At 46.1% G+C, this 23,840-nt stretch overlaps 1 protein-coding gene across 1 annotated transcript in view; it reads left to right on the plus strand.

Moving 5' to 3' along the window:
* The window catches only part of LOC120841136, an 86,401-nt gene extending 62,778 nt beyond the window's left edge, over positions 1–23,623 (plus strand). Inside the window, exon 4 of the mRNA XM_040211964.2 lies at positions 23,480–23,623. Within this exon, the coding sequence (XP_040067898.2) occupies positions 23,480–23,623 (144 nt within the window). The remainder of the gene's footprint in view (positions 1–23,479) is intronic.
* Positions 23,624–23,840: the final 217 nt, after the last annotated feature.

The following is a 23,840-nucleotide window of genomic DNA, read 5'->3' on the forward strand; positions in this document are numbered from 1 at the left end:
GCTAGTAGTACGTGCTCTCTCCTCGTTGGCGCAGCGCTGGTTCTCCTTTCAATCTTCGAAGTCGCGAAAAAAGGCGTGTTGTCGCGATGCTGTGGTTGTTGCAGCCAGGTTAAAAATATGAAGCGCATATCATGACAGGTACTTCGTACCGCTGATCTACCCTTTTGATACTTTTCACAAAACGAGTGCTAGCGGTCGACGCAGTGGGTGCTGGCAGGATCCGAAATTCCGGTAGCACCATTCCAAATGCTACATTTCAGGAGGATCACAGAGATAGGTTCTATCATTGGAGAACGGACATGAAAGAAAAAGGGCGTTGATTGTGCTGCGGGAAGCATCAACATAATGTGTGTAGCTGCCCTGAATCATCCACCTGAAGATCGTCTCAACGTCTTTAAGTGGGTCGTTGAGTCGTTTTATTTTTCCGGGGATGATTTTCGAATATGCGACTGATCCGACGAGAAAACCTACTTTTTGGACAAGGCAGGCCCTCTGGCGCAAGAAGGCCGTCGTCAATCGGGTGGCTGGTGACAGTGCATAATTTGGGGATTTCTAACGCCTCCAGTCTCATGGCAGTTTCGTTGAATTGACTTCGTAATTCGAGGCAACTTGTCGACAGTTGTAACGCGATGGTCGTCGAGCACTGCCAAATGTGAACACTGTTCAGTAAGCTAGGTTATGCGTGTTATCGCGTGCCGGAGGGGGGGGGGGGGGCTGCTAGAGGACGACGAAGTAAAGAACACTCTCTGACTGGGCTCGAGAAGGAATGGTTGTGTTCTTGTCCCTATGCTAACACAAAATGGTGGCAGCGACTGGTGAAGGACGTTAGCCCTGAGAGGATTTCAGTAAGAAGTGTACCAGGACGACGACTGCGAACTGATGGTAACAGAAGTCGGCAGTTCTCAAGAACCTGATGTTCGGATCGCCGAACATCAGGCTCTTGATGTTCATTGGGGCCAGTCAGAGGAATGGCCCCAGTAGATTCGGAGGTTCGAGCGCTTTCGAGGGGTGAGTGGATTCCAAGCAAAAAGCGGTTCCGAACTGGTCAGCGCCTTAGTATACTGCTTGGGAAACAAGAGCGAAGATATTCTTTTCTCGCTGAAGCTGACGGAGACGCAAACGCAGCAGTACGACGCAGTAAGAAATGCGTTCGAAGAGCATTTCATTGTTCGAAGAAACGCAATTTACGACAGGGCCAAATTTCATTCGGGAGTGCAAGAGCCATCAGAGTCAGTAGAAGACTTTATAACAGCACTTCATGGATTGGCCAAGTACTGCCGGTTCGACAACCTACACGACGAAATGATCAGGGACCGCATCGTAGTGGGCGTCCGAGACAGGAAATTGTCCGAGCGGATGCAGCCCGACGCGAAGCTGACATTAGAAAAAGCAACCACAATGGCACGTCAGCCAGAGACTGTGAAGAAGCAGCAAGCTGATCTTCACGTAGAAGGCAGTCTCAATCGAGTGTCCGCGGCGTCACCACCGACGCGCAAGGTGAATGCGAGAAGGTCTTCCAAAGAAGCTACTAAAGAAACGTGTCCTTTGTGTGGCCGGAGTTCTCATTCACGAAATAGATGTCCCACTAAACAAGCAACCTACAACAAGTGCAAGAAAATAGGACATTTTGCAAAAGTTTGCCGCAGCTCCATGATAGTCAGAGAAGTGAAAGCCGAAGAGCCCGCCTTTCTTGGAGTCATAGAATCAGCCGAGGAAGACGCATGGAGGATTGTACTGACAGTCCAGGCAGCTCCAGTGTCTTTCAAGATAGACACGGGGGCAGACATCACTGCAATTCCAGAAAGAATCTACAGGCAGTACCTCAGTGCATTGCCTCTGGCTGAGTCCAAAAGAGTAGTAAAGGTGCCCAGCCGAACAAAGTTGAGCGTACTGGGTGTACTGAGAGCAGATATTCGCCATAGTGAAAAGCGCCTCTCCGCTGATGTCTTTGTCCTAGAAGAGCCAGATGAACCACTTTTGTCGAGAGGCCACTCTGTGGAGTTGGGACTTGTACAGAGACTGAGTGCTGTAGTCGACACGAAAAACGGGATAGTCGATCAAAAGGGCGAGTTTCCGGAACTTTTTCAAGGCCTTGGCTGCGTGAAGCAGCCTTACAAGATTATGTTCCGCAAGGATGCAGTTCCTTTGTTTCTGAGCACTCCACGAAGAATCCCAATTTCCTTAATGGAAAAGATCAAGGAAGAGCTTGACAGTGTGATCACCCTGGGTGTAATCGAAAGTGTGGACGAGCCTACAGACTGGTGCTCAGCAATGGTAGTCGTGACAAAGTCGAACGGAAGCTACAGAATTTGCGTTGACTTCACAGAGCTGAACAAGTATGTGGAACGAGAAAGACATCCGCTTCCAGTGACAGACCACGTACTGGGACAACGTGGGAATGCGAAGTTCTTCTCAAAAATTGATGCAAATTCTGGAATCTGGCAGTTTGAGCTTGCTCAAGAGTCCCAGATTCTAACCACCTTCATCACACCATTTGGACGCTTTAAGTTTAAGCGACTTCCGTTCGGTATTACATCTGCTCCAGAGCTCTTCCAGAAGAAGATGAGCCAGCTTCTGAGCGGAATCAAAGAACAAGTTTGCAACATGGACGACATCCTTGTGTACGGATCCACAAGAGCAGAACACGACAGAAACCTGCGAGACGTCCTCTCTCGACTCAGGCAAGCAGGAATTACCCTGTACGAAACTAAATGTCGGTTCACAAAAACTCAGGTAAAGTTTCTTGGGCATATCATCGACCAAGAAGGAGTTCGTCCAGATCAAGACAAGGTAGAAGCCATTGTGAAGATGAAAACTCCCACTTGTATCACGGAGCTGAAGAGCTTTCTTAGAATGGTTAATTACCTTGGGAAATTTTTTCCCAGTTTGGCCCAAGAGTCACATTCGCTGGTCGGGTTACTGAGTTCCAAAAACCAATGGGCCTGGAACCACGAACAACAGGGGGATTTTGAAAAGCTAAAGTTGATTTTGACATCAGACCCGATACTCGTTCTGCTTGACCCAAGAAAATCAACCATGTTGTCGATAGACGCCTCTTCTTTTGGAATTGGCGTAGTATTGCGCCAGAAGCAAGAGAACGGAATCTACAGGCCAGTGGCGTACGCGTCGAGAACAGAAAGGCGTCGAGAACAGAAAGGAGAACAGAAAGGCGTCGAGAACAGAAAGGAAGGCCTTTCTGTTTCGCGTCAGCGAAACAGAAAGGCGATACGCCCAGATGGAAAAGGAAGGACTGGCGGTGGTCTGGGGGTGCGAAAAGTTTCGAGACTTCATAACCGGGATGAACATTCAGATCGAGACGGACCACAAACCGCTGGTTCCTATATTTTCGTCCAAGAGCTTGGAAGACATCACGCCAAGACTACAGCGAATGAAGCTCCCGATGATGAGGTTTTCTTATAATATCACACACGTTCCCGGAAAAGACCTTGTGGCGGCTGACTTCCTCTCCAGAAATCCCCTGGAGCATACACCGGACAAGGAGATGGAGGACGAGATATCAGCATACGTGCGAGGTCTCACTGCAAATCTACCAGAAACGGACGAAAAGTTGAAAGAAATCCAAGGTGAGCAGAAAATTGACGCAACATGTCAATTTCTAACGCACTTAAGTAGAGAGGGCTGGCCAGCCAAGAAAGCGTTAGATCAGGAGCGCAGTGCATATTGGCAGCACAAAAGTGACATTGCAGTGGAAGACGGCCTTCTAATGAGGGGGTCGAGGATAATCATTCCTAAGGCGATGAGAAATCAATTCATGAACAGCATTCACCAGGGTCACCAAGGTATCGTTAAATGCAGGGCACGCGCCCGTGAATCGGTGTGGTGGCCAGGCTTGTCTAAGCAGATAGAAGAACGAGTAAAAGGGTGCACACAGTGCATTCAGGAAACAATCAACCGCCGAGAGCCTTTGACACCAACTCCGTTCCCTGAACGGCCTTAGCAGCAAGTAGGCGTGGATCTTTTCTACTTAAAAAACAAGTGGTACTTGCTAGTGACGGATTATTACCCCAGATACCCCGAAGTTGCTCCCTTGTCCAGCTTGTCAGCTGTTTCTGTCGTCGGCCACGTGAAGTCTATCTTCGCAAGACATGGGACGCCAGAAACCGTATACAGCGACAACGGACCACAGTTCCAAAGATTACTTGGATCCGAGTTTTTCAAGTTGTCGAAAGAATGGGGTGTTGTTCACAAAACTTCTAGCCCAATGTTTCCACAAAGCAACGGTTTTGTGGAAGCCGGAGTAAAGATCAAGAGGAGCTGGAAGAAAACGGATGATGCGTACCGTGTATTACAGTCATACCGTGCTACCCCCCTTGCAAACGGGTTTAGCCCAGCTGAAATTCTAATGGGCCGAAGAATTCGAAGATCTGTCCCAATTGTTCCTTCTTTGTTAAAACCTGTTACTCCCGACCCTCAGAAGCTACGGAAGTGGGAGGAAGGAAACAAGGAGAAATAGAAACGTAACTTCGACACGAGACATGCCGCACGTCCGTTAAAGCCCCTGCAGAGCAGACAACGCGTCTGGATAATTGACCAGAGGACAAGCGGAGTGGTGCAGTCTCGAGTAGGTCCACCTCCCTCCTACCAGGTGAAAACGGACCGTGGGATTGTAAGGCGCAATAGATTCTATCTGGTACCGTCGACTCCAACCTCTTCTGGGGTTCCGGCTAGCAGTGACAGGGTACAGCCTCTACCAGAGCTACCAGCAGCTCCTAGTGGGTCACAAGGTATGACTGTCACCAGAAGTGGACGGACAGTAAAGCCGGTGAATAGATTGAACTATCCACCAACCGACCAAAAGGGGGAGGTGTTCAGTAAGCTAGGTTACGCGTGTTATCGCGTGCCGGAGGTGGGGGGGCTGCTAGAGGACGACGAAGTAAAGAACACTCTTTGTCTGGGCTCGAGAAGGAATGGTAGTGTTCTTGCCCTATGCTAACACAACAAACACACTCAGCTCTTCGTTGTCATAAAACAAGGATTTCAGTTTTTCGGAGAGGTTGCGACTCACAAAAGCCCTTTGGCTTTCGCTATCAAGTAAGTCTTGTGCCAGGGCGGTTTGGTATTGCGTACGTGTCCACACTTTCCCTGTTTAAAACATAACTGTTCTTTCTTGCTTCGCTGCATTTGTGGGAGTGCTGCCAACCGCAGTGGAGCTCCCATGGTGCATGTCGAATTTGTAGGAGAACGGTAAACACGAGCAATGTGGTTACATTTGCCATATTTAAAGCAGCACCGTATTCGTGTTAGCCATAATTGTTTGTCTTGGGTTGATAGTTCGACTTGGCATCATTAAATCCCGTGATCGCCGCAGCCGCATTGGGGGGGGGGGGGGGGGGGGGGAGTTGAGTGCTTGGCCGGGAACAGATTTATTTGTCAGCGCCCGTGCAGATGAATGACTCGCTATTGATTCGTTTTGATGCCAAGGTGGTCTATCATGTGATGTTTGCATAAATTGTTTATTTCGTCTGTCTTCTCCGATTTCGACTTAGTTTTGCAGAAAGTCCATGATGTTCCGGACTTTATCGGCAGGGCGTAAGTCGTTCTCGCTGGGGATAGCTGTTTTTTCGCCCTCTTTGAGTTTTCGTCGATACAAAACGAGATCTACGGGAAGCCATCACATCAGCAAACGCTAAGTACTACGGCATAATTTTCAGGTGGTACTTCATACCTTCGATAGATGTTTTGCGAAACCGGATGGCATCAAGTAGTTGGGGAAGATGAGTCACGTGACTTCAGCTGCTTATTTATCAGAGATTTATCAGCTGGTCGATATGTACGCCGATCAATGTGTCGCGTCGGCCAAACCGGTCATGCAGCGTCCCAAATATTAATTATTCGTTTTGTTCTGAAAGGCACCCAGGCAGCACGCCAATGTTGGTCCCTCATTGGTCTAACATTGGCAAAGACCGGCCTCAATATCGGATAATATTGGAAGCGCTAACCGATCCAACGTCGGCCGAGTCATTGGTGCCAATTTTGGGCCATTGTTCAGCCATCGTTCCAGCCAATGGTGGTCCCACATTAGCGAATACCGGCGTAATGTTGGACAATACTGGAATCACTACCCGATCCGATGTTGTCCGTCATTGGTGCTGATGTTTGACCATCGTTTCAATCACCCAGATGTTTGCAAAAAGGAAGGCAAACAGACACAAGGGATTGTTTTGAAATCTAGAAGTTTATTACACACTGCCTATACTGTTGACAAGTACAAACTATGCAATTTGTGGTATGTGATGAGCTACTACTCAGCGATTATACAACTGAGAAGATTGCAAATCAAACAATTGGGGTAATTCTTGGATTGTGTCCAGTCTCCCAGCAGCCGGCAGAATTTTTTCTCCGAAATTATAAAGGAAGTCGTCCCTCATTGACGATGAAATCAGTTCATCGAACGCCGTTTCATCGACAGATCGTATCATCAATACGCGGTGTTTCATAGAAAAACTCAGAATAGCTTTTTTTCCTTTCGTTTGTAATGAGCCACTGCAGCCTCACAAAGAAGTGGCGTGAACAGGTGGGCTGGGTCGGTGAGCACGCGCCTCAGGAATACAAGGGCAATGAAGTGCCCCTACAACGTGCAATTCGCGTAACCAATGTCGATGAAACGTTAATATCGACGAAACGTGTATTAACGAAAAGGTGGCCACGAAACGTGTTTTCTCGAAACGCAGGAAGAACAAAAAAAGTCAGTATTCTACCTGCAGCAGTGACATTATTTCAGACAGATAATGGCAGGCGACTGTCGGTAAGATTGCGGGAAAATTATTCTCCCGGCTGCCAGGAGATAGGCACTGCCTAATTTACCAAGTAGGTTGCAGCGCGCTTACGTTGTTTATATCGGACTTGAAGGATGTAATCTGAGGTACATGTCGACACGGGCACTGCAGAACAACAACTCAAACACAAAGACAAGAAGGAAGTGATCCGTGAAGATTCAACACGATGTAGCACACGCTGCCATTTGTCGAACCGAACACTAAACGATTCACAAGAATAGGGAATTGTAGTTGACCGTTTTTCTCCTCCGCTACGGTATCCACGAAGAAAACGCCGCAGCGGCTCATGCGCGCCGCCGGCCTTTTCTGCATAGTTCAAGGTCTTGTGACGGATCACGGAACGCTATCCGGGTGCTTAGCGGGCTCCGGAAACGGTCTATTAGAATTCCCCAATGTCTTGGGCTTCTTTGAAGAAATCAATACGGGTAGGACTTTTCGAACAAGATACCATTTACCACAGAAGCGAAATCCACAGCAGGCCCACAGGCCGCATCACACGCGAAACTAGGTCCGGTCTTCGCAGGGAATTCAACGGCTAATGCGTCATCCGTCAAACCACGTGCTTACGCTTCTGCCGCTACCCGCGCAGAGAGAGCGGAGTCAAGCGATAAAAAATATACGGTTCATTGGTCCGGCGAGTGGTCGCAACGTGCGAATGGTCGCACCGTGTACCACACCTTCAGCTTAGGGAGAGAGAGAAGAAGAGATAAGGAGTAGAAAGGAAGCAGGCCAGAACGGGGGTGCGCTTACAAAGCTAATCTTCAGGGGCATCTCAACAATGAACACAGCGAGAGGATTTGTCACTTGTATCCAAGGTTGATAGTGCAGTGGATGTTATACGTGGCCTCGGGCTTTAGGCAGGTGCCATGTTCTGCCTTATCACCAGCTTCCAAACTTTAGGCACGTGACCTTAACCGAAGACACGATCGGCCTAAAGCACGCATAGCGTCTACCCTGCTGTCAATACCGATTGAACAGGACAGCTCTTTGAAGGTCAGCTTTTGAACTTCTAAAGCTGTCCAGCCCAAAAGTGATCTAAACGGGGCAAGTTTGAAAATACCATGTTTTACGTTATAGAACCGATATTACAATTTAGAATGAAGAACTAAGCGCGACTGTTTTTTGCGCACGATGTCAATAAATAAATAAATAAATTGATATAAATATTTTTTATCTTTAAATTTAAAATTATTTTGTATACTGTTAGGTTCGCGTTTTTAAACTTCTTTTTTTTTTACGAAAGAGTTACACATAAAAGACACCACGGACAGCACATCGTCTGACTTTCAACGCACGATGAATCGACGACGTTTCCAGACAGAACGTTGCGATGCTGTGCGAACAGTTTTTTGAAAGATGCTGTGTAGGGTACGCCGGGCGCAACGGCCTCGCGACCGTTCGAATTAAGGGCAAAGGATTCGTGACGGTAGGACGGAGATGGGCGACAGACCCCAGGGTCTCTGCTAAAGCCCCTTGATAAAGGAGATTTCTTACAAGTACCGCCAACCATTCTCGTAAAACGAGCAAGAAACGTGACGCGAGCGGGTGCTCCGCCGCCACTCGCTTCCAAGGGCCAGTCATTTTAGTGCTACGTCGCCATCTGCCCCTAAGGGCCACTTGAGACACGGGCTCCGTGCACTGGTAGATTTGTGACGTTACTTGAAAGAACAACGCAAACACTTCCTCTTCAATATGTGTTAAAATAATGAGATTTTAGTCATTCTAAGGCGTGACCGGCTACTCCATTACCACTAAAGAAAATATCTCCGACAGAGAAATTAAACACCTCAAACATATAGATGCACCTATACACCTCAATGTCTCCCTCCCCCCCCCCCCCCCCCCCCACACACACACACACACCTTTCCCCTACCTATAACGGTAGGTAGGAATAACCTATAACTTATACCTATAACGAATGGGGGAAACCTACACCTATACCGGTAGGTAGGGAGTACTAGGGACACCTATAACATAGACACATCGAAGGGCTTTAGTCCCTACAGGTTCTACGCATAGCCTATGTTCTGCAGTGTGAGCTCCGTGCTTTCAACGGAGCTCGCACTCGCGCATTTTTTCACGTGCTCCGATCTGCGGTGCCACAACACACTCGGTCAACGATCCCCCACCGCACTTCGTTTAGTATGTGAGCTAAAGCAAATGAGCTACGCTTAGAGTATCGGCACTGGCGCTGGCGGAACTGATGACACTCCAGGGCCCGTTTTCTCGAACGCGAACCGTGGTTTGAAGTTAAATATTGTCCCTAGAAGGAGGAATTCTAGGTCACGTGACTGGAAGAGCAGGGGCGCCGAGGGAGGAGCAGTACCTAGAAGCAAAATGGCCGCGGCGTCGCTTAATGAGGGCTAATAGTTCTGCTTGGTTCTGTTGAACATTCATTTCGATCCGGCTGTTATATTAATGACGCACCATCAAACCTATCAGCACGTCAAGCAAAGCGGTAGTTCAGAGAGACTACTAAACTAACCGACGGCAGCATTCCGCGAACGCATCACTCTTCAGCAGTCCGGGATCCAAGACATATGACGGTACATAAGCCTTGCAAGTGTTTTTATGGTGAGTAAAAAAAATGTTTTGCGAACGAGTGTTGGTATATATTTATAATAAGACGTTTAATTTGTTACACTATGCACGCTAACTCGTGAGCAGCGATTACTTTGCGGAGAAAGGGGGTTATCCTCAATAAAGTCTTTGTTCCGGGTGAACAGCTAAGACATTGTACTGTTTTTTTTTGTTCACAGTGCGCCGACAGTACGCCGACAGCATTGAGGTTTCTACATATCCCCGGTGGCCAGCAATTCAACGGTGACGAGAAGCTTAGCTTCTCGTCACCGGTGGATCGGTTGGGCAAACGAAAAAGAGGGCAAACAGTTGAGATCAGCAGGGATCGCAGAAAGGTGCGTCCCAAGGAACAAAAACGAGACTAAAGCACCGGCGTTGCCAGACTGGAAGGAACACGGGAAAGTTATGCGTTGTTTATGGCGAAACATATTGAAGGAAATGTTTCTTACATTTTCGAATATTCGTCGACAAACTCTAGCATAGTAGCTAAAATTTCTTTGTACCATCGGAAGCAAATAAATTGGTCTTCAAGTACAACATTACTATATTTTGACTTAAAATACCATACTACATCGATGACAACCATCGGAAAAAGAGGATGAACAAAATGACTGGCTTGTTTCACCGATAGATGGCGTATCTTATTGCCCAATCAAAAAGAATTATTGTTGTTCTATATCCAGCCGTTTATTACAGTACCTAGGTACTTTTCCCTTCCAAGGCACCGTGGTTTACCAAAATGGGTTTACCATCGCTTCGAGAAAACCGGCCCAAATTCATGTTGCACGACTTTTCACAGTGCGCGCTGAGGGTGTCGATAGCCTCCAACTGGTAGACGTCTCTCGTCGTAGTTCTAGAAGCGGCTGCCGCTGACGTCGTTGCTGGCGACGACACAGCGACAGCGCGGGATGAAGGCAATGCGCCGAAGACCGGTTGACCCTCCACCCCCAGGCATTGGCGCAGCAGGGGGGCTATGCTGCACGTTTTGGACTCCCAGGAGACTAGGGAAAAGGAAGTGACGTCAACGATACAGCAAACGCAGATTGGATGTTGACAGAAGAAAACAAAATCAAAATCTAATCTGCATTTGCTGCGTTGTTGACGTCATTTCCTTCTCCCTAGTCTCCTGGGAGTCCAAAAAGCGCAACATAGCACCCCAGGTATCGACGACATTCCGAGGGCAGTGCGTGAGCACCGGGCGGCGGAGAAAAGCTCACCGGAGAAAAAGAAAAGCTCGCCGGAGATAAGCTCACCGAAGAAAAGCTCACCGCAAAACCGGCAAATGCGGAGAAAAGCTCACCGGCCTTTGAGCAAATGCGAAAGAAAGATCACCGATTTTTTTTTTTATAACTTAGCGGATTCTGCGTGAAACGTGGCGCATTCGTTACTTCAATAGAAATATATCCTCTTTTTTGTAATATTCTTGAAGTTCATTGGAAATATTTACTTATTCCTCAGAAATTAGTAATCACCCATTCTGTATATTAATGGAGCCGCAAGTATGAAATCAGAATATCGTACTCCGGTAAAAAAAAGGCAACAATTTATTGAAAGCTGACAGTGCGCCGTCGGTAGCGCTGTCAGATAAAGAGGTTTGTTTTTATGCGAGCTAATATGAATCGCGGTGTGATGACCAGTTTCAGCTCCAAATATTGTGTTGTGCCTAATATAGAAGTAGGTATTTTTTGATGTAGTCAGTGTCCCCTACACTGTTTTCTTTTTGTTAATTTCACTAACAAAACTTTAGTTGCGAGAACAGCTTCGTCCTGTCGCGTTTGTTGTCTTCACTAGGTCGTCGTCGTTTGAGTCGTTTTCATCATGTATAACGTTTACCAACTCGCTCTATTCGCTACCTTACAGAAGACTAGTTCTTATATAGGTCACGAGGAACAAAGGTGTCAGTGTGGCGCTCTGAAGGTCATGGGTGGCTCACCGTAGAAGGGCACTATCACAAAAAGGCAACGTGAGGAAACACCAGCACGAGCGGCTGGAAAAAGTGCAAGTCCGTGGAACAAAGAAGCCTCGATATCCTACTGACTGCTTTATCCTGTTTTCAAAGGTTAACAAAAGCTTCAAAAAGATTTTCAGGCACCGCGTTGTTGCGCTTGCTTTTTCGGATTTTTGTCATTAACAGTTTTGGTTTTTAGGTTTTAGGCAGACATTATTAAGCTTTCGAACTTTTTCCACAGAAAGTCACAAAAGCCACAGAAAACACTCGCCCGCAATTATTAATTTCGGGGCCATATACCCAATAAGCTGAACAAATAATGCAAAAAATAAAACTTTCTTTTTTTACAAAGCTGACGACTCTTGATGATAATAAATTTATATATGTTAGGCATGATTCAATAGCTTCCATGTAAAAAGAAGAAAAAAATTGGTGAGCTTTTCTCCGCATCCGCCGGTTTTGCGGTGAGCTTTTCTCCGGTGAGCTTATCTCCGGTGAGCTTTTCTCCGGTGAGCTTTTCTCCGGTGAGCTTTTCTCCGGGATTCGTGAGCACCACATGCCCCCATGAAACATTCGAAGAGCGAAATCTACCGCTCCCGGGGAATATTCGTTTTCCCTGGTTCACTCAAAACGTCTTGAGGAGGTTTGATGCCGAATCCACCGTCCGTCCCGTGGTCAAAAGAATGTGGAGTCCTCGGTGGACCCGGTGGGTCGGGAAGGAACGTCCACTCACCTGTGCTGCTCTCATGAGACTCTTTATTATAAAAATGATTATGATGAAGAAGAAGTAAGTGAAAGAACACAGCAAAGAAGACGAAGGTATTCGGAGATAGGAAAATCCAACAATGAAGACACAACACCCCCAGCGGGCACACGCAGTACACGTGGCAAATGACGGCTAAAGAAACGCTGGGCGTGACTCGTTATCTTCTTGGTTCGTGATTGGTTCTCCGGCGGTCGTGTCGAATTATGTCGGATTCTCATTAGCTGTGAAGGGATGACAAGACGCTCATGACTCGCCATGCCCTGCATGCGTTTCTTGAGCTCGAGCTCAAGAAATGTCTTGTTGCAAATCTTTTTTCAATTTAAAGAAAAGACCTCCAGGAAGTGCACTACTGCTTGCGGGAAAAGATTTCCAAAATTTCTAATGGCTTAGTGAATCTCGTATAAAATATTTCTCCTCACGTGTTTTGAGAATATTGTACTCATGCGAAAATTTGCATATCAATATGCATACATTTTTGTCACACTGTATACATTTATGAAATCTTGTCAAAATATTTGAATCTGGCTTTTTGTAACAACATATTTAAGACACCTGAAACTTTTTTTCAAATTGAGCAACAGCTTTCATTTATTTTATTAGTGAAATCTGTGATTTTGCAAACTGGTGCCATTTGCAACCACGCGGCACCACTTGAAGCTCATGTGGCACCATCTGCAACCCAAGTGGTACCACTTGAGGCACAAGTGGCACAACTTGAAGCCCAAGTGGTAACACTTGGTTTGCAAGTGGCACCACTTGACTTGCAAGTGGCACCACTTGACTTGCAAGTGGCACCACTTGACTTGCAAGTGGTACCACTTGACTTGCAAGTGGTACCACTTGACTTGCAAGTGATACCTCTTGAAAGCGTAATATTGCTTCGCTCTGTGGCGAACTGTTTAAACATTTGTGGAGGACGGAAAAGCGTTTCCTGTGATTTCAGATAAAGCTTAAGAAACTGAGAACCGTCATTTTAAGCACAGGGATGTGTACGCAGCGTAGCTTATTTAGTGGCTCTAGTTTAGCCTGTCCGCCTAGGCTAAGAAAGAGAACGAACTGCTTGCCCTCGCGCTCTTGGCGCTGATTCAGTGGCCTCATCAGCCCGTAGCGTTGGCTGCGCTCCTAAGATAAAGCAAAGCAAATATTCAGATCTTAGGGTTTTACAAACCAGTTAAACCAACAAAGATCATCTAAACCGTCCCAATAAGAAAATTAATAATTTGCGGGTTTATTTCGATTAGCAGGAGATATTTTGACGTGCAACCGAAATATCAGATTGGCCTGCGTCAGATTGCCGGCACCTCGCGGTCGGTATTTAAACCCGATAAATATGGATTCATGGGCCAGCTCGTTGGCTCAGAGACACTGAGGTATTTTAATGTTTTGTATTTTGTTTTAATATCATTTCCACTTAAGAGCCTCCGAGGTGGTTTTTGAAACACGATATAATCGAACCATTCCGACATGCATCGTATGATTGCGAAAATGATTTTGCCGAGTGATAAAAACATTCAAATGTTTTCGCATACGTGGCGGAATGGTTCGATTATATCGTGTTTCAAAAACCACCTTGGTGGCTCTTAAGTGGAAATGATATTAAAACAAAATACAAAACATTAAAATGCCTCAGTGTCTCTGAGCCAACGAGCTGGCCCATGAATCCATATTTATCGGGTTTAAATACCGACCGCGAGGTGCCGGTATTTAACCCCCCCCCCCCCCCCCCCCTGATGTCTGGTGACCTCTAGAAGTCGCCAATCCTTCAGTACGCTTCCATCCTCCTCCTCAAGAGCTGCGCTCTAACCGGTGTTACAGGGAATTGTAAACCACTTTCATTTTTTTATAGCACGAATAGGGTGCCTACATATCAAAGCGCGTGTGTGTATGAAGGCACTTTATACATGGACAATCAGCAACGCCATCACTTGGCAGAGTCCCTCTCGAAGACCCGGAACCAAGGCATTTGAACAGCGGCCGAAGTAACCAACGTCAAAGGGTTACAGTGTCTGTTGCCCCTGGTCTTCATCGAAGCCAACAGCCACCACCAATCACATCAGGATACCGCCGGTGACGCAACATCGTCAGGTTACCACGGCTATATAAGGTAGACCCGCGGACTCACGCGGCGGAAACAGAATAGGACTTACCATCGAAAGCTGCCATCATCTAATCATGTCCAATTAGAACATCGTCATCCATAAAGTCCGAACCCGGTCTCCAGCCTCTCCGTTCCCCAGCCCTCAACAACGAGTAGGCTCGATTCACGTTGTTGTCGCTGTATCGTGCAACGCCGCGCTCGTTTCGCCGCACGGGAAAAACCGCGCGAAGATGGTCAAGTTCTTCCAATAAGAATGCGAGACTACGACTATTCAGCGTTTCCGTTCTGAATCCCGGTCAGAAGCTCACCGGACAAAAGCTCACCCATTTTTTCACAGACCCGGACAAAAGCTCACCCATATTTTCACAGACCCGGACAAAAGCTCACCACGAGAAAATTTCCTGTTGGTCTTAACACGAGTGCGGACAACTTAGGTGCATGCGTGCGACACAAAAAGGCAACGATAAATTAAATCTGACAGGCACAGGGTTTGTTGATTTTAGTAGAAACAAGTTTATTTATCGATTGGTTAGAAGCGAATGCAGTCCCCCACTAGCTCCAGCAGTCTTCGTAGATCTCGATGTACATGCAAGCCCTCGCAAATATTTCTAAGATGATTCTGCAGGTGCAGAGTAATTTTTCGCACCCGCTTTACGGTGGGCTCACCTTTCCGGGCTTTTATCAATGCCGTGGCAACGAGCGCCTGATTTTGCTCTAGGCATTCAATCAGCCTCACGAAGCTTGGATGGGCGTGGCCGACGAGCTTCTGGACCCCGGTACTCTATCTTTCGCAGGTGTTGCTCATCCGGTATTTATTTTGAAGAGTGGTGTCGTACATATTCCCCCGTACCGGGGGAAACTCCGGTCGCCGTCGCCGCAGGGTCAGGCGAAGGGAAGAATTCGCTCTGGGTGCCGCCGCAGATGGAACAGAAGCATAACGGAAGCGGCCGTTGAAATACGTGCAATCAAAATAGTCCAGCAGGTAGCCGATGTCACCGGTAGACTTTTCCCTGGTGATTCGTTCTTGTGGAACAAGCTGTGGTGGAAGGAACCCGAGCCTATCCAAAATCCCGCACAATTTTTTTTTTTTTTTTTTAAATTGGTCATCTGTCTTGTACTTTTCCAAAAGGCCGAACTCCCGCTCTTTCAAAGTATTTTTAAAAAAAATCGCAACTCAATGGTGGATGAGGTACAAGTTCCCCTAAAAATGGTCCAATGTTCATTGCGTCCGCACTTTATTTCAGCCCGTGTTTCGCCCGGGTAGGAAAAAAAAAAGAAATCGAGGTGAGCTTTTGCCCCGGTCTGTCAAAAAAAGGGGTGAGCTTTTGTCCGGGTCTGTCAAAAACCGGGTGAGCTTTTGTCCGGTGAGCTTCTGTCCGGTGAGTTTTTGTCCGGTGAGCTTTTGTCCGGTTACCTTCCGTTTTGGTATGTATATGCAACACAAACCAAAGAAGCAGGCGTACAACGTCGTCAGCGGGGCTTCGCCCCGCACTCAGAATAAACGTACGACCTTTTGTTTTAGGTGGACTCTTTCCGCACGAATATCTAACTTCGTTTCTGAAATCCCCAGGTTTCCCTTTGTTCCTTCGTCGTTCTAATGTTATTTCTCACATAGTAGAGGGCTGTGGTGTTTGAAGAATGCGTCTTTCCTTCAAGCCGGTCGCTATTTGGATGGTGTCAAACTACATCGTGTCGGACGCAGTTTCTCGTCGCAAAGTGATGCAGTTTTGTTTTATAAAAAACTCAAATAAATGCCACACAGATTACCCTTTGTCATAAAGTACCTACCTTGAGTAGACTTTTCTCGAAGATGCAACGGGGATTGAAATGTAGACACGGACGATCATGTTAGTCATGCGGTCTTGCTAAAAACGCTACCTATTGATCACAAGCATTCAATTTCTGTGCGCCCTTCACTCAAAAAAAAAAAAAAAAAAAACGTTTGTGCCTCTACTTTCCCGCACAACACTCAGAAAGCCAATCACCGCAACTTAAGGAGGCAGCTCAGCGAATGACAATGCCGAAACATATGTTTAGACCAAAAAACGCAGTCTGAGTTGTGACATTAAGCAATGCAAAACGTCACGCTTGTATTGCTTAATGTCACAACTCAGACTGCGTTTTTTTGGTCTAAACAAATGTTTCGGTAATGTAATTCGTTAAGCTGCCTGCGTGAGTTGCGGTGATTGGCTCTCCGAGTGACGTGCGGGAAAGAAGACACACGGGCTTTTTTTTTTTTTTAGAGTGTTGTTGTGTAGCAGGAGACGCAGTTCAACCCAAAGAAGCAGAGGTGCCGTTGACGTGTGGTGGTTCGTCCATGCGAATGCGCGCGCACGCCTCCCTCGTCCAGGAGCCCTGTCTCGGCACTTAACAAAAAAGTCGGCGAGAAATTCGGCGGCTATGATTGGTCGGAGCCAAAGTCAAGTGCGGCGCTGGCCAATCACGGCCGCCAGATTTCCCGCCGACTTTTCCGCAAGTGTTCAATTAGGGTCCCTGGCCTAATGAATATTTATCGAGTTGCGAGCGACGCCATTGTTTGGAAAAAGGAAAAAGGACCGGAAGGACGCACCGTGCGATGCAACTTCCGGCAAACGCTCACTATACTTCGTTTCAGCTTCGGTCCGAGCGCGGCCAATGCTATGAGCCGAAGGGCCAATCAAACTGCGAAAGAGGCGCAACGTCATAACGTGCTCTCTGCAGTTGATAGGATCAGCCTGTATTCGCCGTCTCTCTGTGCGTACTCCTCCGCCGGCTAGTCAGTCCTATCAAGCGAAGAGAGCACGCCATGACGTTGCGCTCTTTACGCAGTTTGATTGACCCTTTGGCTCATAACATCGGCCGCGCTCGGATCGAAGCTGAAACGAAGTATACTTCGCGTCAGGAAAAACGGATCGCTGGGCAACGAAGTTTGCTCTCGGACCGTTCCGAAAAAACCTTCCGCGAGGAGCGGGAAACGCCACCCGGAGCGAAAGTACTCTCGTCACCGAGGCGGATACGCCCTCGAAACGGCAAGTGTTAACGGGCCATAAAGGCTTGTCCAAACAGGATACTACAAAAAGCGTGCGGCGATGTGACTCCGACATAAGTCGTACAACAATCCGCTTCCGTCCGTTTTCTTTTTTTTTTTTTTTGGGGGGGGGGGGGGTTGTTATTGAGCATGCTTATTACGTGTTTCCGCGGACAGCCACTAGCAAGCTCTGCTGGCTGCAGGTCAATCGCTCAAGGTCTCCACTTTTCTTCAGGTCCCGCAGACGGGAAAGGGAAGGACTGCGTTCTAATCTTACCCAAATAGATCCGAGCTACTCTGGCGGGTCGTGTCACGTGATAACACAGATAGAGCGACGCTTGACACGGGTAGGTTTCCGAACGCAAAGGTACAAAACCCTTACCCTGGAGTAGATGGAATAAATTTTGGAACACGTCCAAGGGAGGTCCCGGCAGAACATATGGACAGCATTGGGCGCGTTGAGTAGCGGCTCCAGGAGTCAAGGAGTCAGCAAGCGCTTCTTCCACTAGGCAGCAAAAACTGACTTCTGGTGCACCTTACTCCGATTCTTTGGAGTCAGGCTTTCGTGCAGCGAGTCCGGAAACGATGCACGAGGAGTGAAAAGAGCGCAACATGACGTAATTCCGAATTGCTGACGAAGTTCCAATGCTAAAATCGATCAGCAGCGTCGGCTTTGCGGAAAGTCCGCGGTTTCCTCTATTTTGTTAATGAAAAGTGCTCAAGCTAAGACGAATGACGCGTTCGAATTTCTTTTCCAGGTAAGCCTCTTTTGGAAAGTGCATTGGACTGTATTTTGTTTGGTTGGAATATGCTAATAAACAACGTAAACGTTCATTTGACGCCGTGTTTTGCTCGCCATTGCACGGAAACTCGGTAAATATCGACGCTAGTCCTGTCCATGCTGAAGAGAGCAAGGCTGGGTATCAACGCTACTTTGGTAGCCGGTTGGAAACTCATGCAGAGCATTCTTTCGATTAATATCTTGTTTGCGTAGCTAAATCGGGGAGTACGCTGGCTGACGCTCGCTTCGACCGACAAAACCTTGATTGCCGAACGCGGCCGGACTTCCCGTATGTATACGAATACATTTGCAGGAAGTTCTTAACGAAGGGAAGAACAATCCTATGGCCGTATAAAAGAATCGCAGCCGGCGGTGTAGATTCGTTGAGCTCCATATTTTGCGCGTGCTGACGTCTTTTTGTCGGTTTTTATAAAAGTAGCAGCCTTTGGCACCGCCCTTCGAAGGGCTCAATCGCGTTGGCTCGCTTCGAACAGTAGCGGTGATGTGTACCGTCACTCGCTTTTTCTTTAACGACCTCGTCAAGACTTCTTCAATACCGGCGTCAAATAAAAGCGATCGTGCTCGGCGTCGTTTGCTTCTATTTTATTCGGAGACCGTCTGGCAGAGGGAAGGAAGTAGAAACTACGTAGAAGCAGCTGAAGAGCCGCGTTTTTCTTTTTGCTGTTCAGTAGGCGCGCCGAGGACTCCGACTCGATTTACTCCGTTCAGAGCTGACTTAGCCGCTTCTAAACGCGTCCATTCGCACATGGCTCGTGACGTCAAGTCTGTAAAGCACCGAGGTCACCGAAAACCGGAGCAAGCGAGGGAGAAAATCGTGATTTTGGCTCGGTGGTGTTCAAACAGACATCGGACTGCCGGACACTTAAACTTCTACGATTTTTGCCGGAGTCCTGTCGCCCTCATGATTTTCGTAGTATTATATTGGGACAGGCCTTAAGACGGACGCCTCTGCCACGTTGCGGCGGCTCTCGTCAAGCTTTTGCGTGTTTGCCGCTTGGGGCGGGTCGGGGATCCGAATAATGCTATACGCACACCTTGTCTTCTAGGTGGTATTTGCGCAGTACAAGCCCACGGCGACACCAAGATGCACTGCGCACGGCGACAAGGTGACATGTGCCGCCGGAAAGCGGCACATGTCAACCGCTTTCTGGCGTACTCTCGTCGGGCTAGAACGTGTTTGCAGCTTGAGGAAGGCGGGTCGGGGATCTACTGACGATGGCGTAATGTGTAGTGCCAGTCCTCTTTGTGTTATTTCCCGAGGCATTACTTAACCTTAAAGGGATACTACAACGAAATTTCAGAGCTCATTTTTTGGTCTATATATGTTCACAGGAGCAGCATCACATATAACAAACCAATATCTTGTTAAAAAAAGTCACGAAAAGAAATTTTAAAACGAATTGAACGATTAGCAAAAAGCCCCTGGTGGATGTCGCTAACGCCCCGCTTGTAATGCCCGTCTAGGAACCTTGACAGCTAGTGACGGAGGTTGTCTCGCCTCCGGCCGCGACGAGAGAAGGGGTGCAGGAGGAACTCCCCTCTTCCCGAGAATGCCTTTTGTGTGTCGCAGAAGTCGCTATTGTCCCCCTACAAGATTATAGAAGATTAACCCGTCACTCAAAATTCGTACAAAAGCAGCCGCTTCGGTGGCTGGAACTACTAGGCCATCCTCTCGACGTCAGCCTCGCCGTAGCTTTGCTCGTCCTGAGACGACCTACGTCACGATCGCGTTGAATGTCACGTGGTCTCCGGCGGGCCTTCTCCTAGCGCTTGTGAGAGTGGGCCGTTTATAACGAAAAATACAGCCACCAGGCTCAAAATACAAACGTGTGATTGTCATTTACGGATATTGTGGATCATATTCAACCTATTTTTGAACACGACGGGAATATTTCAAATTTTCCTAAGTGCGTATCGGTACTCTTGCGTAGTTACAGACACCTACGTTACATAGAAAGAAAATATTTCTACAAAAAATTAAAGAACTCTTTTTGCGCTCGACCAGATTAAGCAGTTTCGCTGGGAACTTGTAAATGATTCTGCAGGTTACTTGCTGGAGTTCTTTCCTATGGGTAGTAGCAAATTGTTTTTTGGCTAAGCTGCGGATAAGCATCCCGCATTTTCGTAATCCCTACTCAACCGGCTTGAGAGGCACTGTCGAAATCCGATGATTCACAACTTCCATTGCATATGTCATTGAGATATACCCTTCCGTACATCTATTATGTGTTTGACCGATACTGCTGCTCTCGACTAAGGTCATAGCAGGCGGGCTACAGCTTTTAAATACCCAGACAAAATTAAGAAAGAATACTTACCACGTCGTAAAAACGATGCATTTATGTCAAAAAATAATAACACAATTTTGAATAAAAAAACTTTGACCTTAACCTGTTTAAGCAAATCATCAAGATCATCTGGATGGCTAGTTGGTTAAACATATTGAGGTATGGGATAGCGCGAAACAAAAAGGAAACATAAAAATCAAACAAAAAAACTTACAGCCTGTCTACCTTCTGAAGAAGGAAGACCAGCGAAGCTGTACCATGGTGGGAAAAAAGTAATGGCAGGCCGCAAGTCGGCACCAGAGTGGAAAGACTGGAAAGGTTACCGCCATCTATGAGCGACGGCGACAACCAGACAACCGCAAGCCGCTTGTCTGGTTGCCGCCGTTGCTAATGGATGGCGGTAGCTGTCCACAGTTTTGTGTCGAGATTTGTTTGCCCAAACACATGGTACTCGGGAAAGTACTCCTTAACAGCTCCGCTGTAAAAGGGATACAAAGCAAATTGTTGTTTGTATGTTTATTCAGACTAGAACTTGGTCTGCCTCAACGGTCGACGAGTCTCCCAGCTGTAGATAAGACATTTTGCCAGTGCAGTACAACCGCTAGCCTGGGGTCTTTAACTTGCACCACGCAGTAGTGGTACACGACCGCACGCCGGTATGATGCTCACCCAGATCGAAACAAGCAGGGTATGAATTGATCCTAGGATTCCTGGGTTTTGCAGCGTGAGCTTCCACTCCATGTGCTCCGCGCCATAAAAAACAAAAAAAAAACATTTATTCATTTTTACGCACAACACTCGGAAAGCCAATCACCGCAACTTACAGAGGCAGCTCAGCAATTGACGATGCCGAAACGTATGTTTAGACCAAAAAACGCAATATGAGTTGTGACATTAAGCAACGCAAAACGTCACGCTTGCATTGCTTAATGTCACAACTCAATCTGCGTTGTTTGGTCTACACATATGTTTCGGCATCGTCATTGACTTAGCTGCCTCCTTAAGTTGCGGTGATTGGTTCTCGGAGTGTTGCGCGGGAAAGTAGACGCACGGGCTTTTTTTAGAGTGCGAGGTGCGCTAGACCACTCGGCCACCAATCCCCCAAGAAAGGTAGACAATGGAGAGGGCTAATAACAGCTGCCGTTTAATACTTTGACCAGAGAAAGACAACGATGAAGTGAAGAATATTAGAATTATAAAAAAAGAATTATATAAAAATTAAAAAAATAAAAAAAATAAAAAAATAGAATAATAATATGAAAAGAAAAAAATACTCCCCACCAAGAAAGCCAGAAAAATTAAAACCATAAATAAAATTGGCTAAAAAACAAAAGCAATGAACGTATTGCTATGATAACGCCACTGGTGGTGCATTGATGCGAGCAACAGCTATGGACAAGATTGCTTGTGCCTCGTACAGTTCTTGAGTTTCTTTTTTTTTTTAATTAAAGCGTCCTAGGGTTGTAGTGTCTCCAAGCATAGGTGTGCATTTGCGATCCCTTACATGCACAGCGAGGTGTCCCGCTGGTGTCACTGCACTTTAACGCTCAAGTTAACACCACCAGGACACTTCACTGTGCATGTAAATGTACATTGTAAATGCAAACCTATGCTTGGCAACACCAGAATCCAAAGACGTTTTAATCAAGAAATAACTCCAGAACTGCACGAGGTGCAAGAAATCCTGTCAAGATGTGATGCTTGTATCAGCGCACCGTCACTAGCGTTATCACGGAAGGAACTTTTTTACTTTTATTTTTAGCTAATTTTATTTATGGTTTTTAGTTTTCTGTTGTTGTTGTTGTTGTTTTTTTTTTTTGGGGGGGGGCATATTTATAATTTTAATATTAATATTATAAAAATCTTCCTTTCTTTGTTTTCTTGATTTTTTTTTTAATTCTTTGCCTTTCTTTGTCTAAAGCCTTTGGCATCTTTCTTTGCCATCTTTGCCTTTCTTTGTCTAAAGCATTAAGCGTCAGTTATTACTGGCGCTCTGTTTGTCTCCCTATTTACATTTACTCTCCGTCTTGCGTTATTGTATACCTTAAAGGAATACTTAATCGAAAATTTAAGTATACCTCTCATTTTTAGAAATAAGTTAAACATCCTATCAAATTAATCTGCTAATGAAAATCGCACGCTGGTATTTTTAACGGATGGCTATATTTTTCGTTCCAAAAACCGATTCCAGCGAACGCTTGAAGATCAGCCATTAAAGAACGGGAGGCATTGCGGGAGCTGGACCAATTTAATTCACAGACGTGACGCCACAACTGTTCCAGCAGGGGCAAATCTGCTTGTGGCTGGCCTGATTATGAGCTCTGATATTTGGCGTCGTCAACGCGCTACAACCTGGCCGTGTTTGATTTCCACTCAACGCTCCCAGCAAGAGTTGAATAGGCCTGGAAAGAAGGAAAACCCGATTTTTAGAACGCTCGCGCGCAAGCAGCTTGTCGCCATACTTCCGCAGAGCGGCGCTGCTTTTAAGTGCACACTGCTTAGTAACGTGAAGACATTAAGTTTATTTCTCTAACAAAAACGTTTTAATGCTTTTCTGAGCAAAAAAGAAAAAAAAGGCGTTTCACGGGTTTGAAACGTGGTTGACATTTAGACAATAATATAGGAGCTAGAATTTTGTTACAATATCCCCTTATTATGCCTAGTTAAAAACCGAATATTTTACAAGGTTACTTTTAAATCTGAGCTGACTAAGTGATCCGGTGTGATAAATTCCTGAAAATTTCATGGCTAGAAGGTGACGTATTTCTCACAGCAAATATTGACCATTCTATGACAAAAATATACATATATTTAAATCTTTTAACAAATGCCCCAGAAAATAACATAAATATTGACCTGCGCAAACAGGTAAAATCCGTAGCTGTAATTCCTAATTGCTTTATATGTAAATCTTACAGGCCTTTCTGGACTCCTTCCTCTTTGCTAAATTCTTCTGCGGCGTAGGAAAAAAATACGTAAACAGTTTTTGACTAACGAGCGCGAAAAATCTTTTTGGTAACTCAGGTTTTCTTTGAATGTAACATCTTACTTGGTTTGTAAAAAAAACTATTTTTATTTCTTGAGATGTTAGTAAACTCAGCAGGCAGAAATTACAACGAAAAGTAACATTTTTGTACAAGACTACATAATTTAATTTGAATGCAAATTAATCTGTTGTATCTTTATTTTTAGCTGAAGCATAAAGGCATTGGCTATGTTTTTACGATCCTAACTGGAATTTGTGATAATGGAGAGTGCCGGAAAACGAACGAAAGTGAAATATATAGACGAGAACTTGAAGATCCATTGTATGACACCTATAACCGTAAGTTCTAGCTGACTATAGATCATTTTACGTACTGCTGATATTACAATTGACTATGTTTGGCTAATTTTGAAGTTAATTGTTTTTGATAGTAATTCCCAATTTCCGAGCTCCGACATGTTTAAGCAACTATGAGGTCTAAATCTACTGGCAACTAACAATATTTATGTGTCTGCCCTTTGTCATTGCAAAACATTTCTGTGATACTACCTTAAACTATAACGTTCA

This window comes from Ixodes scapularis, unplaced genomic scaffold (genome assembly GCF_016920785.2).
Source record: "Ixodes scapularis isolate PalLabHiFi unplaced genomic scaffold, ASM1692078v2 PGA_scaffold0__279_contigs__length_252992795, whole genome shotgun sequence".
Lineage (NCBI taxonomy): Eukaryota > Metazoa > Arthropoda > Arachnida > Ixodida > Ixodidae > Ixodes > Ixodes scapularis.